This window comes from Garra rufa, chromosome 14 (assembly GCF_049309525.1).
Source record: "Garra rufa chromosome 14, GarRuf1.0, whole genome shotgun sequence".
NCBI classification, from domain to species: Eukaryota; Metazoa; Chordata; class Actinopteri; order Cypriniformes; family Cyprinidae; genus Garra; species Garra rufa.
In genome coordinates this window covers 11,200,110-11,216,471 of record NC_133374.1, presented here as the reverse complement: position 1 = coordinate 11,216,471, position 16,362 = coordinate 11,200,110, and the positions used below count along the sequence as shown (strand labels likewise).

Genomic DNA, 16,362 nt, shown 5'->3' with positions numbered 1-16,362 from the left:
ATCAAAATGTGTAAGCAGCAACCTCCCACTCTCTCTACTGAAACCAACACGGAAGTGACTTAGACTGCAATTCATCGACTGGCTGCTAGAGACTGGCTCCAAAAGTCAATCCCATTGATTCGCCATGTTAAAATGCCTAACTTTACAGCAGAAAAAAATGTTTACAGCCTGGTACAAAAAGTGGTTTTGGTTTATATAGCCCACTATGAGCTTCAAAAATGCTTTTCAGAAACAGGGTTAGTCATGGAATCCCCGATTTGAGCCCCGCTGCAATTAGAGTGGTTACCCAAGCTCAGGCCCAGTTGTACGGGGGTACTAGACAGTGCTAAATACCCTTAAATGAAATCAAAATCAATTGAAGATCTGGCAAACTATCCAACGTGTTTTTGCAGCGCTGAACAATGTAGCCAATCACAGACATCTGTTGATTTCTTGATCGTAATGGCCAATCAGAAATGTTTTATTTTTTCAAAATTCACTCACCTCTGAAAGCTCCGGATCGGATTTTATTAAGTGTTTTGCACGTTTGTGAATCATCTCAGGACTAACAAAGTGCAGACGCGATTGTGTAGTTTAGAGAGGTTCATTGATTATAAGGGAATTTTGTGAGATTGCGATGAACTAAGATGAGTAATGCTTTGCAGTGATAATAAAAAGAGCTATAATCCATTTACAATTTGAATGAAACTTTCACTTTTCTGACACATACATGCTTCAAAGTTTTGGGAATGACATCCGCATATTTATGCTAGATTAATTCTCGGGAATAGCAGTGACTGACACAGTTATAACCCAAGAAATTAATGTGAGAGCAGCCTCAGTGACTTAATTCCAGAACCAGTTCTTGCCAAACTTCCATAGTGTGCGTTCTAAACAAGATTTAGTTCACGGACCAAAATCGTGTGTAAACTTAATTGTGATTGGGACATATCTAGTGTTGCCAAGTCCTTGTGTTTTCCATTTTTTCGCAGAATTGGGCTACTTTAACACTGTTACCGCAGGTTGTTTTTCATGTCCATGGAACCTTGTGAAAAACATGTATTTTAGCCCCAGAACATGATTTTCACCGGAGGTAGTTTTGGGCTAGTTTTGAGTAGCAATTGGGTGGGTTTAGTTGTGAAAACCGGGCAACCCTGGACATATCAACCAGTAGCCTTATTTCATTTCCAGTAACGGACAGTAGAAAGGTCAGGAATAAATGCGATTTATGACAGAATAATCCCAAAACTATGGTTGATTTTTAACTCACTTGTCTTACCTTTAGTAACAACAAATCAAAACAGATATATTTCAAAAGACACAGAAAAAAGACATTTCTTAACTGAAAATCAGAAAAGCAGCATGCACTTTTCTAATTAAAAATCAAAAAGGCCATCAACTGACACTTAAAACATATTCACATTTGCCATATTCAAACCAACAGCAAGAGTCAAAAGCTCGTTTACAGTTTAGTAAACATTGCAAACCAAAAAAAAAAAAAAAACATTGAAAACCTCTTTAAGTTATTCTTGACTGCACTGTATTGACTGCTTTGGTGTGTTGCAATATGGTGGCAATTTTGATGCTTATGTGAAAAAGATTCTCTTTCGCTTTTTTTTTGACTCATAAGTCAAATGTCGCCCATGTTTGTAAGAAAGAAATCTATCGCTAAGATAGATGAAAACCATTCATTTTGGCTAAAATACGAGTACTCTATCCATAATATTGTTTTTTCCAGCGAAAATGTAATCTTTTCTGAATCGGTAGAGAAATATGCACAGATCAAGCACTGTTTACAAGCAGAAAACTCTGAAACAGACACTAACGTAAATGTGTTAGTGGATTTTGATGAGAGGAAAACAAGAGGAATCGTTATGTATTACAAAATGGTATTTTGGCTGGAAGTAAAAGTTTAAAGTTAAAATGTGTATTTAACAATGGATTTGTTTATTACAAACACACAGATTTTCACTTCACAAGATTTATATTTATATCCTAGAGTCATGTGAATTGCTTGTGGATTCTTGCAATGTTTTCATCAGCTGTTTGGACTCTAAATCTGACGGCACCCATTCACTGCAAAGGATCTATTGGTGAGCAAGTGATGCAATGCTAAATTTCTCCAAATCTGTTCAGATAAAGAAACAAACTCATCTACATCTTAAATGTCCTGAGGATGAGTACATTTGAAGCAAAATGTCATTTTTGGGTCAACTATTCCTTTAAATCCATTAGCTTTGGAAATCCAAGCTTTGCCCTACTAACCACTATTCACATGACCTTTAACCCTTCACATCTACGCATTTGTTATTCTGTCAAGGAAGAGCCTTTCCACATAAATCCATCTATTGATTTACACTGAGCTAATGATATATCTCCTAACCTACTCTTAAACCCTCACACAAACCTTTCAGCATTTTCATTAAGACATTGTTTATTATGTTTATTAATCGATTATCCTTGTGAGGGCCATTAGCTGCTCCCCACAATGAAAGGGATTTCAACTTTTACTGCCTTTTGGAGACATCTGCTTCACACAACGCAGGCGAAACCTGACACACACACACACACAGGCAAGCGCCAAACTAGTCAGCATAAACTACGCTATGCTAGTCTAAGCTGGTCTTGTCAGCAGGAAAAGTAAGCTCTACACATCTATGCTAATGTGTACATCCATCAAAGGGTGATCGAGTCAACATAATGATCTAGTCTCTTACTAAAATGATGCCCTATTTTGAAGTGCATTCAGACTTTTTTTATGTTTGCTGGTGATTTAGTCCTTCAACTGAAGCCTCAATTTGACTTTCATGGGCATTAGTTTTAATTGTTTCGTCACTTTAAACAGCATATGAAGAAGTAAACTGAGTGACTGATTGGCCATTTGGTCATATTATATTTCTCTAAAAATGTCTGAGTAAAAAAAAGAAAGGGAAGAAAAAGCGATGACTGGTCATTCAAGACAGTGTGAAGTGTGACCACTGAGAGGGAGGGAAAAATTGCAGACGATACAAGAAAGACAAGACAGATGACAACACATATGGATGAAAGGATGCAAGGAGAGAAGCAGAGAGAGAGGATGTGGAGAGATGAGGGACGCTGGTGCAGTGAGGCTGGCAGACAGACTCTCAATCATTCTTTATGAAGCACCACAGTACCACACCCTCCTCTCTGATTACACACTCACAATATGTGTGTGTGTGTGTGTGTGTGTGTGTGTGTGTGTGTTGTGAGTGAATGGTTACTTAAAGCCAATGCGAGTAAATCCTGTCTGCCCTTTAGTATGATTAGTTTTCCTCCAAAAGAGAGAGAGAGAGAGAGAATTTGAGAGACAGCAATTGAACTGACTGCCCCCTTCTCTCTCTCCCTCTCTGTCTCTCTCGTGCTTTCTCATGAACAGACAGATGAAAGTAACTCAATTTTTATAGGATATTCTGTGCAGAAATCATCTTAAAATCCAGCCAAATTGCTCTGAATTGGATTATGCAGAAATGACTTTTAGGCGAGATAGATTCATGAAGTTATGAGGGAACGGAGAGATGGATGGAGGGAATTCGCCTTTCCTCTGTTCTCACATTTCAAATGTAGAATATTTAGTCACGTTTATATTGCTTAAAGCTGCATTTATATCATTAATTAATACATTTGATTAATATACTATAATTGAATATAAACTACAGAAAAAACAAACAACAGAGATGAAACTTGATACAAGATTATCATAACCCTTCCCCATAACCCTAAGTTTTATTTGTATGTGTGTATATATGTATGATATATATATACAGGGGTGCACATACTGTATAAGATTATATACAGGAGGTAACACTGTATAATATTTCCATTCGAACTGAACATAAATCTAGGCTATGTGCTGCCGGTTTTGTTAGCAAAACGCAAAAACTGACATTTCATTTACTGATGAGCTTCACTCGGCAGCGCTAAAACCAGGGTTGCCATGGTTTTACAACAAAACCCCGCCCAATTGCTACTCGAAACTAGCCCAATTGCATTTTGATGGGGTAAAATACATGTTTTTGGCAGGGTTCCCCTGGTAAAATTTGCATTAGAGGATAAATATCATGTTTTTGGGGTTGCTTAAACTCGCAGACATGTGAAACAACCTGCGGCAACATTGTTAAAATAGCCCAATTGGCAACACTGGATAAAACTGACAGAGCATATACATATTACAGCAACCCGCCAAAATAAAAGCTGCCTGATGTTAGATTTAAAAATGTTGAAAATTCACAAAAAAAGTAAATATTAGCATGGTATTTTTTAGGGATGGGACAATAAATCGAGACTCTGAGATCTTCCGAATGAATGGCGTTTCTTTTTGGAATAGATTCTGAGCTTAGATTTTAAAAGCAAATGGCACTCTAATCTAGTTTTCAGCAGCACCCTCAAACGCTGATGAAGAAGAGTGCTGAAGATTCGTGTAATTTCACCTCCGCTCAGAATGCTTTTATGAAGCGAGATTAATGTAAACACAGCCCACTGTGAACACCCTTGTAATTTGCTTCAACCTTTTCGAATTGTATGAATGGTTATTTTAGATTCGGGTGCAAGTAAGGATTTGGAAACATCTTTGCTGTACATCGGCTGTTCAAAACTAAGCTCAGAATCGATTTGAGAAAGAATCGCAGTGTGTTTGAAAATCTCAAAATCAATGCTGAATCATTTCTCAATTCGCGCTGCAACGATTTATCGTCCCATCCCTAGAATTTTTAAGTGTACTATAAAATAACTGTATTTTTATTTAATACTCATTTTTTATTTTAAAATATATTATAACATTATATTTATTATTTTATAAAAAAAACTATATAAATATATATAACTAAATATATATCATTTTTAAATTGTCTCTTAAACCAGAGTTCATGACTTTTCAAGCACTACTTTTTTTATTTTCAAGGACTTCAATCAGAGATCTTACTTATAGCTTGACATTTTCTACTTTTTAAGGAGAAAAAAATCTAAAAAAAAAGATGAAGTCCTGATCTAAATCAAATGATTTGCAATCCTGCAATCCATGCTTCAAAGTCCTGATCTGAATAATAACTCACGAACCATCATTTTAGATCAGCGTGCGGATCATTCAATTCGCGGAATGGTTTAAGAACCCACTCTGAAGTTTCAATCTAAGTTAAATGATTCACAATATTTGATCTGAGGTTGTAATCTAAATCAAATTATACACATTATGCAAAGTCCTGATCTGAATCAAATAATACACGACTTGAGGTTCTGATCTAAATCAATTGATTCGCGATATGCAAAGTTCTGATCTAAGTCAAATGATTTGTGAACCGGCTCCGAAGTCCTGATCTAAATCAAATGATTCGCGATGAGCAAAGTTCCAATCTGAATGAACTGATTCACGGTACACGGTTAAACGGTTTCCGAAAAAGCTATTAATTTAATCTGGTTTTTGCTAGTGAATCGCTTGAAATAAAAAGAAGTCACACGTTTGAATCAATCAGAGCAGTTCCAGCTTAAATGACTCAATTGATTTGGTTCATCTGCTCCTCTTTTTGCATTTTCAGCCATGTTTACATAACTGAAATAGGCAAAAAAGTATGTTTTTTTGAATTGCATGGATTTTGTGTGATAGATATGTGCTTATTAAAAAAATAGATACATTCTCTTTCAATAATTCAAACACTTTTCAAGTACCTCTTCAGGAAAATTGCTATTTTCAAGGGTTTTCAGGTCTTAAATTTCCAAAAGTCAAATTAAAGTACTTCAAGCATTTTGTACGAACCCTGTTACAATAACTAAGCCTGCATTTATTTGATAAAAATTATAGTATTAGCCAAAGCTAAATTTTCATCAGCCATTACTTTAGTTTTCAGTGTCATATGATCCTTCAGAAATTATTTTTTATTTTTAGATAACATTTTAAAATGTATTCTAACTATGCTGAGCTCTTATAAAAACATTTTTAATTTCTTAAACATTTTCTAATACCATTTCTTATATTTCAAATGTTGAAAACAGTTCAGCTTTTTTATATTTTTATTTCTTCAGGACACTTTCCATTTATTTGAGATAGAAATCTCTTCTACCATTTTAAATGTCTTTACAGTCACTTTTAATCACTTTCATGTGTCCTTGTTAAATAAATGTATTAAAAAAACTTCTAATTGTATGTATATAGCTATATATGATATGACAGCTATAAAAATAATAATAGTCATTTTTAGACCACAACACATAGCCTACTTTCTCAATTTTATTTGCATGAGGATTTTTCCAGTTCTAAATCCTCCTCTGATCTCTGATCTCTCCAAATTAATATGTGCTATATTTGTTCGTTTGCAGTATTTGTGAATTCATGTTAATGAATGTTGGACTAGTACAGAACATTCATCTCTAATAGAATATTAATCTGAGCTGGTATTCCGTCAATGTGAAGTAAATAAAAACTCTAAATGATGCTGAAATGCGGTTCATAGATGGGTGCAAGTTTAATACTTTGTGAAATGCTAAGTTCTCTTTCTCTCTTCAGGATTGGTGAAGATGTGGCCCGTGTGACAGAAGGAGGAGGATACGCAGGCAAACACTTTCGTATGGGCTTCATGACGATGCCGGCCCCTCAGGACCGCGTTCCTCCTCCCTGCGGGCCAGGCTTCACTGTACGCTCACAGTCTCTGCACTCGGTGGGAGGGGGAGAAGAAGAGGGGAGTCCCACTTCCCGAAAACAGCCCCCGCCCAAACCCAGACGAGATCCCAACACCAAACTCAGCACCTCCTCTGAGACCGTCAACACTGGGCTCAGCACGGGGAAAAGCGGGAAGGAAACAGAGAAGTGTGACGGTAAATATGTGTGCGCACAATGCGTTAATGCTTCTAGCTACTGTATGCAAGCTTGAATTTGCGTTTGGAAATGCGTAGGAACTTAAAACAGCATTCATAATGCAATGCAAGTAAAAAAACACAGTAATCCTATGGTACCATATCCAAAAAAGTTTTTTTGTTAGTGAGGTGATTTCTCTCCTTTCCTGATCTTTCACACTCAGTTAAACATCATATAAATATATGAACATCACAGTGATATTGTGAAATATTTAAAATAACTGTTTTATACTTTAATATATTTTAACGTTTTACTGTAGTGAAATATTATTTTAAACAACATGTATTTCTTCTTTAAAAAAACAACAGATACACACACGCATCACAAGCTCCTGAAAAAAACGGCATTGCTTATTCGTTCCCACCACTTCACTATTATATGCAAATCTCTTCTCTTCTGCCATCTCTTTCATGCATGCCTCGTTCTCATGGATCATTACACATGCAGCGCTTCCTTTGGGCTCCACACACACACACACACACACACACACACACACACACACACACACACACACACACACACACACACACACACACACACACCAGACTGTCACACATCACACTGAAAAGCTAGATAAGAAAAGTGGTAGATATTATTTATAAACATTATCACTTATATAAGCATACAAAGAAAAAAATGCACTGTACAGGACAAAACTAATAAATCATTCAACTTAGTGATTGTAGTAAAATAAGTCTAGCTTTTCCTTGTTTTCCTTACGTCAGACTTTTATTTTACAACAAACAGGCATATAATAAAAAAATAATTTTTAAAAAATACAAAAAATATAGCTGCAAGCAGCGATTACCGGGCTTTCGAATGCTTTAAAGCATTTAAGCACATACGAAAAAAGACATTATGTAGCAAGCTTATTTTTGCGAATACAGGTAATTTACCATAGGAATAGCATGTTTCGTGATGTTTTGAGTTTTCCTTTAGGCTTTATAGGATTTTAGGTAAATTTGGACAGGCTTCCCAAAAGGTAAATTTGACATTTTTATTGTAATAATTATTGGTCTAGACTCTAGAGAGTCCAGAGAATTGTACTGCAGTTTTTTTTTCAAATGAAAAACCTAGGACTAGTTCGCAAAAGTAGTTTTTTTACATCTTCTCAATCATTTAACAAACGGATTTGATTGACAGCAGTGGTTCTAGAGGCAAAGTTGTCCGGAATGAGGAGTTCTATCATATGATACGAATTTTCATCAATCATACAATTGTTTATGCCCTTGAAAAATGCAATATTGACTCCCAGTGGCCAGTTTCTTTTTTACCCTTTTTTCTTTATTACAAAGCTCTGCAATATTTTTCCTGTGACCTCAGATTGAGCTCTTACATTAGTGTTCTGAGTATGGCAGAGAGTTTGGTGTTCAGGAGTTACAGGCATTTTACTAAAAGTGGCCCTGCCCCTTTCAAACATTTTGGTGCCCCTTTGCGACACTGAGTCGAAAGTTCTTTTTTTGTGATAATCATTGACATTCACTCTCCAGAGCTTCTTTCTGCACTGGTTTGGTTCCCAACGGGCAAAAAATCTAGGACTAGTTTGCAAAAGTAGGTTTTTCAAAAAATGTATAATACCTGAAAATTTCGAGAGGCTCATGATCAAATCTGAGGCGTGCATTTTGGCCGGCGTTATGAGGAGTTATGAGCGATTTCATACTTTTGATCACTGTAGCACCCCCGTCTGGCCAATTGGGGTGATCCTTGGTGACATTGTAGATGGCGTGAGTATTACCATCCACCCAAATTTCTAGTCACCACGACATACTGTTTGGTCTCAACAATCAGTTTTACGTGGAGATCCCTGATCCGTGACCATTCTAATAATTGCAATAGGGTTTCAGTGATATGTGCTTGATTAATTAATTAATATAAAAAATAGTGTGAGTTAAAACATATGTATTTTGTCACATTTTATTATTTTAGAAACATTTTAGAAAATATGTTTTTTTTTTTATTATTTATAAATTAAAAATACATATTTTTTAAAATATTTACCTTTAGTCAAAAAACAGTGTTGGGGAGTAACTAGTTACATGTAACGGAATTATGTAATTTAATTACAAAATAAATATAACTGTAATCTGTTACAGTTAAAATGTGTAATTAAATTTATTACTTATGAAGAATTTTCCAGAATAGAGCTGTGCTTTTACACTTGGTACCTCAAATTGCTAAAAACATCTGTTTGATTTTGATTATCATGTCTATTGCACTGAAATCATGCATTTTAAAGCCATATTAGTTTAAAAATTCTGATACAACTTCTTTTCTAAGCACACACATCCGAAGCATGCACTCAGAAAGCGGCTGTCGCACAGCATGTGGGTACTAAACTAAGTTGTCTTTCATGTCTTATTGTGCTTAAACTGTCAAATACACACCAGTTAATGTTAAAAACAAACAGGAGGTACAAAAACAGTTGATTATGTCTGTGAAGGTAAACAGCTGGGAAAGATATCACATGTTTATATTAGATCTGTGTGGCAGCAGCATAATATATAAATCAATCAATAAATCAATCAGTAAATCAAATAAATCTACTGCTCTCTTGTCACCTCTGAGGCTGGGACTCTAAATAGTGTCCTGTGCTCGTCTGTGCAGCCAACAACAGAACAGTTAACATGCTTTGCTCAAATTTTTGCCATGGCATTATATTGGTGGAAACAAGCAGATTAAGGGGTGGTAATATTATAATAAGATGTCACAGGAGAGTGAAATCTGAGCTGCTCTTTTTTTCACAAGCTTGCAGAGAAAGGCTTACAGAAAAAAATTGTACTTGGTTGTACTTTTTCCTGTTTTCTGGGTTGGTAGATGCACCGGGGACCTGATTATTGCACTTAAACATGGAAAAAGTCAGATATTCATGATATGTCAACTTTAAAGAAAAAAAACAGCTGAGAAATTGCATTTACGCAGAGCACCTTATTCATAAAACAAACAGTTAACATTTTTAACTGCATGTCATCTGAATATTTGTGGTATTTTAACCTGATGTAAGTGCTCCCCCTCACTGTCTATGACAGTTTGACTGTTACTGCTCTGCCTGAGGCGAGAAATAGCATTACCAAGGCGGCCGTCAAGTGGACTGACTTGCTTTGAGAAGGACTTGATACACACTTAACTGCAGCACTGCACACTTTTAGACTGTAATGAGTCAGTGTCAGACAGTGCAGTCTTTACATAACAGAAATGCAGCACAGATGAAAGGTCACCACACATATATTCGCTTTCACAGGCACCTGTAAATATTCTCAAGAGTCTTTCTAGGAACAGGTGACATCAACTCTCTGTCCTCTTCTGACTGGTCACCCTGAGCCAGCAAAAGCACTCTCATTGGTTGCCTGCTGGCTGCAGTGTCATTATAAACGGGGCGACCGTTGCCATGGGCAACATTCCCAGCCTAAGTGTTTTACCGGCGGTGACAGCTTCAGACAGAATCAACCAAAACACAGATGATGCCTCTTATAAACAAGTTCAGAGCTACAAGGTCGACAAGCAGGAGACTTGAGTCGTGATTCGTATTCAAAATGAAACAAATAATGTAAACACTTTGAAAAAAAGGTACAAAGGAGATGTACCTTTTAGCTTTTAAACCTGCAATGAAGATTTGTACCTTTTTTTCTGAGAGTGTATATTTTTGCAAACTTAAACAGACAAAATGTGCTGGCCTAGGCTTTTTTTGTATTATACAGTGAACAAATGCCTTTTAGTCTTTTACTATTCCACACACAATCATTTCCACACACATTAGCCTTCTTTTAACCCTTAACTTGATCTTTACTGATCCCACTCAAAGAGCTGAGCTCATTCAAAGTGCTTTTCTTTCAAACCCAAAGCAGAAGCACACATTACAACACACCTAACCCCACTCCAACACTTGACCTTATTTTACAATGTTCGCAACCTCATTTAGAGTACATTAACCCTAAAAACATCAACCGGCTCTTTGCAGTGAAATCTGAAACGCAGCCAACTTCACTGTACTTCATGCAGCACATCAAACCTTTTAGTATATTCAATCTCAAACACATGCATTGACATTTTTTGTGGATATTCTTGCAAAAGCTGCAGTCATTTGATCAAAACAATTAAAAAAAGTAAATGATGTCTTTTACTAAAATATGTAGTAAAAAACCCATGATTTACCTTATTTAAAAAAAAATCCACATTGTTTTATACATAATTTGGGCTATGGGGGCGCCATTATTTTGATTAACGTGAAATGGTTGCACTCTATCAGCCACTACAGCTATCTGTTGGTATTTTTACCGCAACACAACTCGAAATACACAACTTGGAAAATAAAATACTGATACGATGCCACATTGTGCGGCTCTTGGTTGTAATTTTCAATCTGCGGACAACGAGAGAAGCGACGCTAGTCTTCACGATAAGCGATAAGAAGAGGAGGAAAGAAAGGGAAGATGCCTGTGGACGAATAAAACTTCCTAAAGACCTGTGTCTTTGTTCTCTCCACTTTAGCCCTAATGTCTTTAAGGCTTTTAGTAGACCACAGGTACTGTAAGAGCTTACAAATGGCAGAGACAAGAAACGCCAGATGCCATCCTGGCAGAATTTAAACATGCAACGCTTGTCATGACGCCGCAGCCACTGAAGGAGTTCCTCACAATGGATTTCACTCAATATCCGGGGGCATTTAGACTCCTTGTGGGAAAAAAATCAATGGTACAGAATTTGGTTTAAGCCTATGCTTGTATCTATCACCACCTCTAATCTCTTTCACTAGCTGTGGTCATTCTATCAGTGTTTTACTTTCCGATTTGTGTTGGGGTAAAAATAGCAACATGTAGCAGTAGTAGCTCACAGAGTGCAATTTAATGTCATCAAAATAATGGCACACCCTTTAGTCCAAAATATGTATAAAACGATGTGGATTTGTTTAATAACATAACTCTTTCATGGGTTTTCTATGACATATTTCAGTAAGAGACATCATTTACATTATATTAAGCCATACAAGTCTTAACACTGAAAGGGAACACCCTACTTCAAACACATATGAACCTCTTTCCAGGAATTTGATCTCTTTTCTGCTTTCAGATTGTTCCCAGAGCATGTATTTAAAATCATATAGGATCCTGATGTCTTGAAGTCCGAGTAATAATCTATACAAAGACACTGCATTTGACTCACTTAGCTTGAGGCTCTGTGGCATTTCCACCACACCAAGGGCCACAGATTATTCCTCCAGAGGAGGCTCAAAGAGCTCAACATCTCTCCTCCTTCTCTTCTCTCTCTCTCTGCCTCGAGCTCCACTACATACACTTCCCCCATCTCTCATCCCTTCTTTACTCTTGTGCCTTCATTTTCCACCCCAGTTTGGCACCGTTTCTTGTTTTGCTCATTACTATCCTGTCTTTTATCTCACTCATTTATCCATTCCCTTTTTTTCAGACCCACCCACTTTTTTCTTCTCGCCTTAATTTATACATTCATGATATAGAAACAGAAGTCTACTCTTACTGTGGTACAAAGATAGTATCAGATGATACTGATTGACTACCATGCTTAATAACTGTAATATTTACAAGGTATATTAAAGTATACTATGTTGGTACCATTGTATATTGATAGTATTAGATGGTAAAACCATAGTACTTCGATACATACAGTTGAAGTCAAAAGTTTACATACACCTTGCAAAATGTTAATTATTTTACCAAAATAAGAGGGATCATACAAAATGCATGTTATTTTTCTTTTCTTTTTTTTGTTTAGTTTTAGTTGTTAATGAGTCTCTTGTTTGTTCTGAACAGTTAAATTGCTCACTGTTCTTCAGAAAAAATCCTTCAGGTCCCACAAATTATTTGGTTTTTCAGCATTTTTGTCTATTTCAACCCTTTCCAACAATGACTGTATGATTTGAGATCCATCTTTTCACACTGAGGACAACTGAAGGACTCATATGCAACTATTACAGAGGGTTTAAACGCTCACTGATGCTCCAGAAGGAAACAATGCATTAAGAGTTGAAAGATCAGGATAAATTTAACTTATTTTGTCTGCTGGGAAACATGTAAGTATCATCTGTAGCTTCTGAAGGGCAGTACTAAATGAAAAAATATATATATTTAGGCAAAATAAGAAAATTGTACACATCTTCATTCTGTTCAATGCATTCTTAATGCATTGTGTTTCCTTCTGTAGCATCAGTGAGTGTTTGAACCTTCTGTAATAGTTGCATATGAGTCCCTCAGTTGTCCTAAGTGTGAATAGATGGATCTCAAAATCATACAGTCATTGTTGGAAAGGGTTCAAATACACAAAAATGCTGAAAAACCAAAGAATTTGTGGGACCTGACGGATTTTTCTGAAGAACACAAGGAAACAAGGAACTCATAAAAAAAAACAGCTGTGCATTAATCAGGTAACACAGTATTAAGAATCAAGTGTATGTAAACTTTTGAACAGGCTCATTTTTATAAATTCAACTAAATTCAACTATAAATTCAATTATTTTCTCTTGTGGACTACATGTAAACGTCTTTTATGTGAAACATCTTATTCAGGTCAATACTAAATAAAAAATAACATGCATTTTGTATGATCCCTCTTGTTTTGGTAAAATAATTAACATTTTCCAGATTCAGCAATATCCAAAAACACATGGAAATACTCTAGTTACAATTCTCTTTCTTCCTCCTTCAGATCCTTATGATCTTTCTAAGCATATGTGACAGCTTGCTTGTGTGAGTTATCTTCTGTGCTGACCTACTGTCAAGAGAGCACGTATGTCCTATATATATAAAGAGAGAAAGCTACTGACATACATGTGAAACCTCAATAAATCATGAGGGAAATTCTTTAAACAGCATCGTATTAAACTTAATGACAAGTGGCATGTGGCGTCCCTATAGGCGTATATCTGCTGTATATCTCATTGGCAGCGACTATTTCGCCTCCCTAATTTAGAGGGAAATCAATATAAATGCATTATCACACACATACAAACACAGATAAACATCTGTATTAAATCAACAGTGTAATACTAGATAACACATCCAGCATTTGCTACATCCTCTGACGGGAAACAACATCACACGACTGCTTCTGCTTCAAAGAGAAAGGGAGGGACAGAGAGAAAGCGAGAGAAAGATAGAGAGATGGATGTGTTGTGAGAGGAAGGTACATCATGCACCTGCTGTCCTCTGGAACACAGTGCCCTATATTTTCCCGTGTCACAGTCATCAAATTCACTTACAACACACTAACACACACACACACATGCGCATTAACACGCTCTCCAGAGGCATATGTGCACACACCAGTGTTTTCTACAGGATTCTGCTTTTGCAGCAGGGGGCATTGGCACAAACCATGAAGAGGCCTAACAGTTTGCTACACAATAGCAGTATCGTTCCAAACTGCACTGCGTCTCTACACATGTATGGATTCCCATTTCTGTGGAAAAAAAAAGATATTGTGGCCACAAATGAAGAATCAGTTCTTGCAACATATTAATATGTGGCTATATATTGTATTATACTATATTTTTAGCCATAAGAACAAATTTGTGCAAATATACACTACCAGTCAAAAGTTTTTAAGATTTTTTGATGTTTTGATGCAAACCTGCATTTATTTGATTCAAAGTACAGCAAAAACAGTAAAATTTTAAAATAACTCTTTTCTATTTGGATATACTTTAAAATATAGTTTATTCCTGTGGTTTCAAAGCTGAATTTTTAGCATATTTATTCCAGTCACGTGATCCTTTCTAAATCATTCTAATATTCTGATTTGCTGCTCAAAAAACATTTATCATTATTATTATTATGTTGAAAACAGCTAAGTAGATTTTTTTTTCCAGGTTTTTTTGATGAATAGAAAGTTCAGAAAAACAGCATTTATCTGAAACAGATAATGTTTGTAACATTATAAATGTCTTTATCATCACCTTTGATCAATTTAAAGCATCCTTGCTAAATAAAAGTATTAATTTCTATAATTTCTTTACAAAAAAAAAAACCTGACTCCAAGCTTTTGAAATGTGTATAGAGTATAATGTTAAAAAATCTTTTTATTTCAGATAAATGCTGATCTTTGGATCATTCTATTCATCAAAGAGTCCAGAAAAAATTTACTCAACTGTTTTAAATTCAGCATATTAGAATTATTTCTAAAGGATCATGTGACACTGAAGACTGGAGTAATGATAATGAAAAATCAGCTTTGATCACAGGAATAAATTATATTTTAAAATATATTCAAATAGAAAGCAGTTATTTTAAATAGTAAAAATATTTCACAATATTACTGCTTTCGATGTATTTTGGGTCAAATAAATGCAGGCTTGTTGACCAGAAGAGACTAAAAATCTTACTGTTCAAAAACTTTTGACTTGTAGTGTGTACTTATATTTATATTTTACAATATCACTTCATATCTTACAATTATATTGATTGTATTCATTATACATATGAATTTCTCATAATTATATATATATATATATATTTTTTTTTTTTTACCTCAGAATTGCTTAATAAAAAAAATGTATATATATTTTTAACTTGTTTATCACATTTGTGACGTTTTTATTTCAAAAAACGTATATAAAACGTGACTTTCTATTTCTAATAAATTTTTTCTCAGAAATATACAAATATTTAAACATTTAAACATTTACATTTTTTAAATAAATAATATAATATATAATTATATTTTTAATATTTAAGTATATATATATATATATATATATATATATATATATATATACTTTTTGACATTTGTCTTTGCACCGAGCATGTTGTATTTTTTATCAGTTTTTTATTGTTATTTAATTATTTTTATTTTTTGGCCTATGAATAAAAACATTTTGTATAACATTTTCTACAATTAAATGTGCAAGCTTCATTTTTTGAGCTTACATGCCAAAGTATTTTCCATTTACAAACATTTCCCTGCTTTTTTATTTATTTATTTTATTTTACAGTCTTTATATTTCATTCTTCAGTGTGAATACCCATTTGGGTTTAGGGAGCCATAATTATAATCAACTACATTTATAAATAATAGAAGTATATGGGAGGTTCTTACAAGGTGTATGTGCGTAAAATTGCTGAGAGTATGCAAGTCACTGTCCTCGTTCTGTCACTTGGGTGAGGTGCTGTGATCTCTCTCTGAGCTTTTTCTGAATGATAAGTGAAATCATTTTGTCATTCTGGCTGACTTTTCATCTGTGTATCACAGAGTTCCACCACAAAGCTGATATAAACCCCTGTCATGTCCTTTACATAATATAAACCCATCCACACACACAGGGATCTAGAGTCTCTAGAGAATGACGTAATTATAGCTTCAGCCAGCTTTACAGGGGATTACAAATTAGCATACATCCCATGCTGCCCCATTAACTATTACTTGCACTTGCTGTTGGCAAGAGACACACTAATAGACACATATACATACACACACACTGCCGTGCCGTTGCTGGAAGAAACAGGTCAGTCAAGTTGCCCTTCACTGAGCCCAGCTGAGAAATGACGGAAAGATAGAGA

The 16,362-nt window shown here is 35.2% G+C and overlaps 1 protein-coding gene across 1 annotated transcript in view; it reads left to right on the top strand.

The window, feature by feature from the left end:
• nyap2a (neuronal tyrosine-phosphorylated phosphoinositide-3-kinase adaptor 2a) overlaps nt 1-16,362 on the top strand; it is a 40,195-nt gene that overhangs the window by 6,679 nt on the left and 17,154 nt on the right. The window contains exon 2 of the mRNA XM_073818495.1: nt 6,494-6,801. Within this exon, the coding sequence (XP_073674596.1) occupies nt 6,494-6,801 (308 nt within the window). The remainder of the gene's footprint in view (nt 1-6,493; nt 6,802-16,362) is intronic.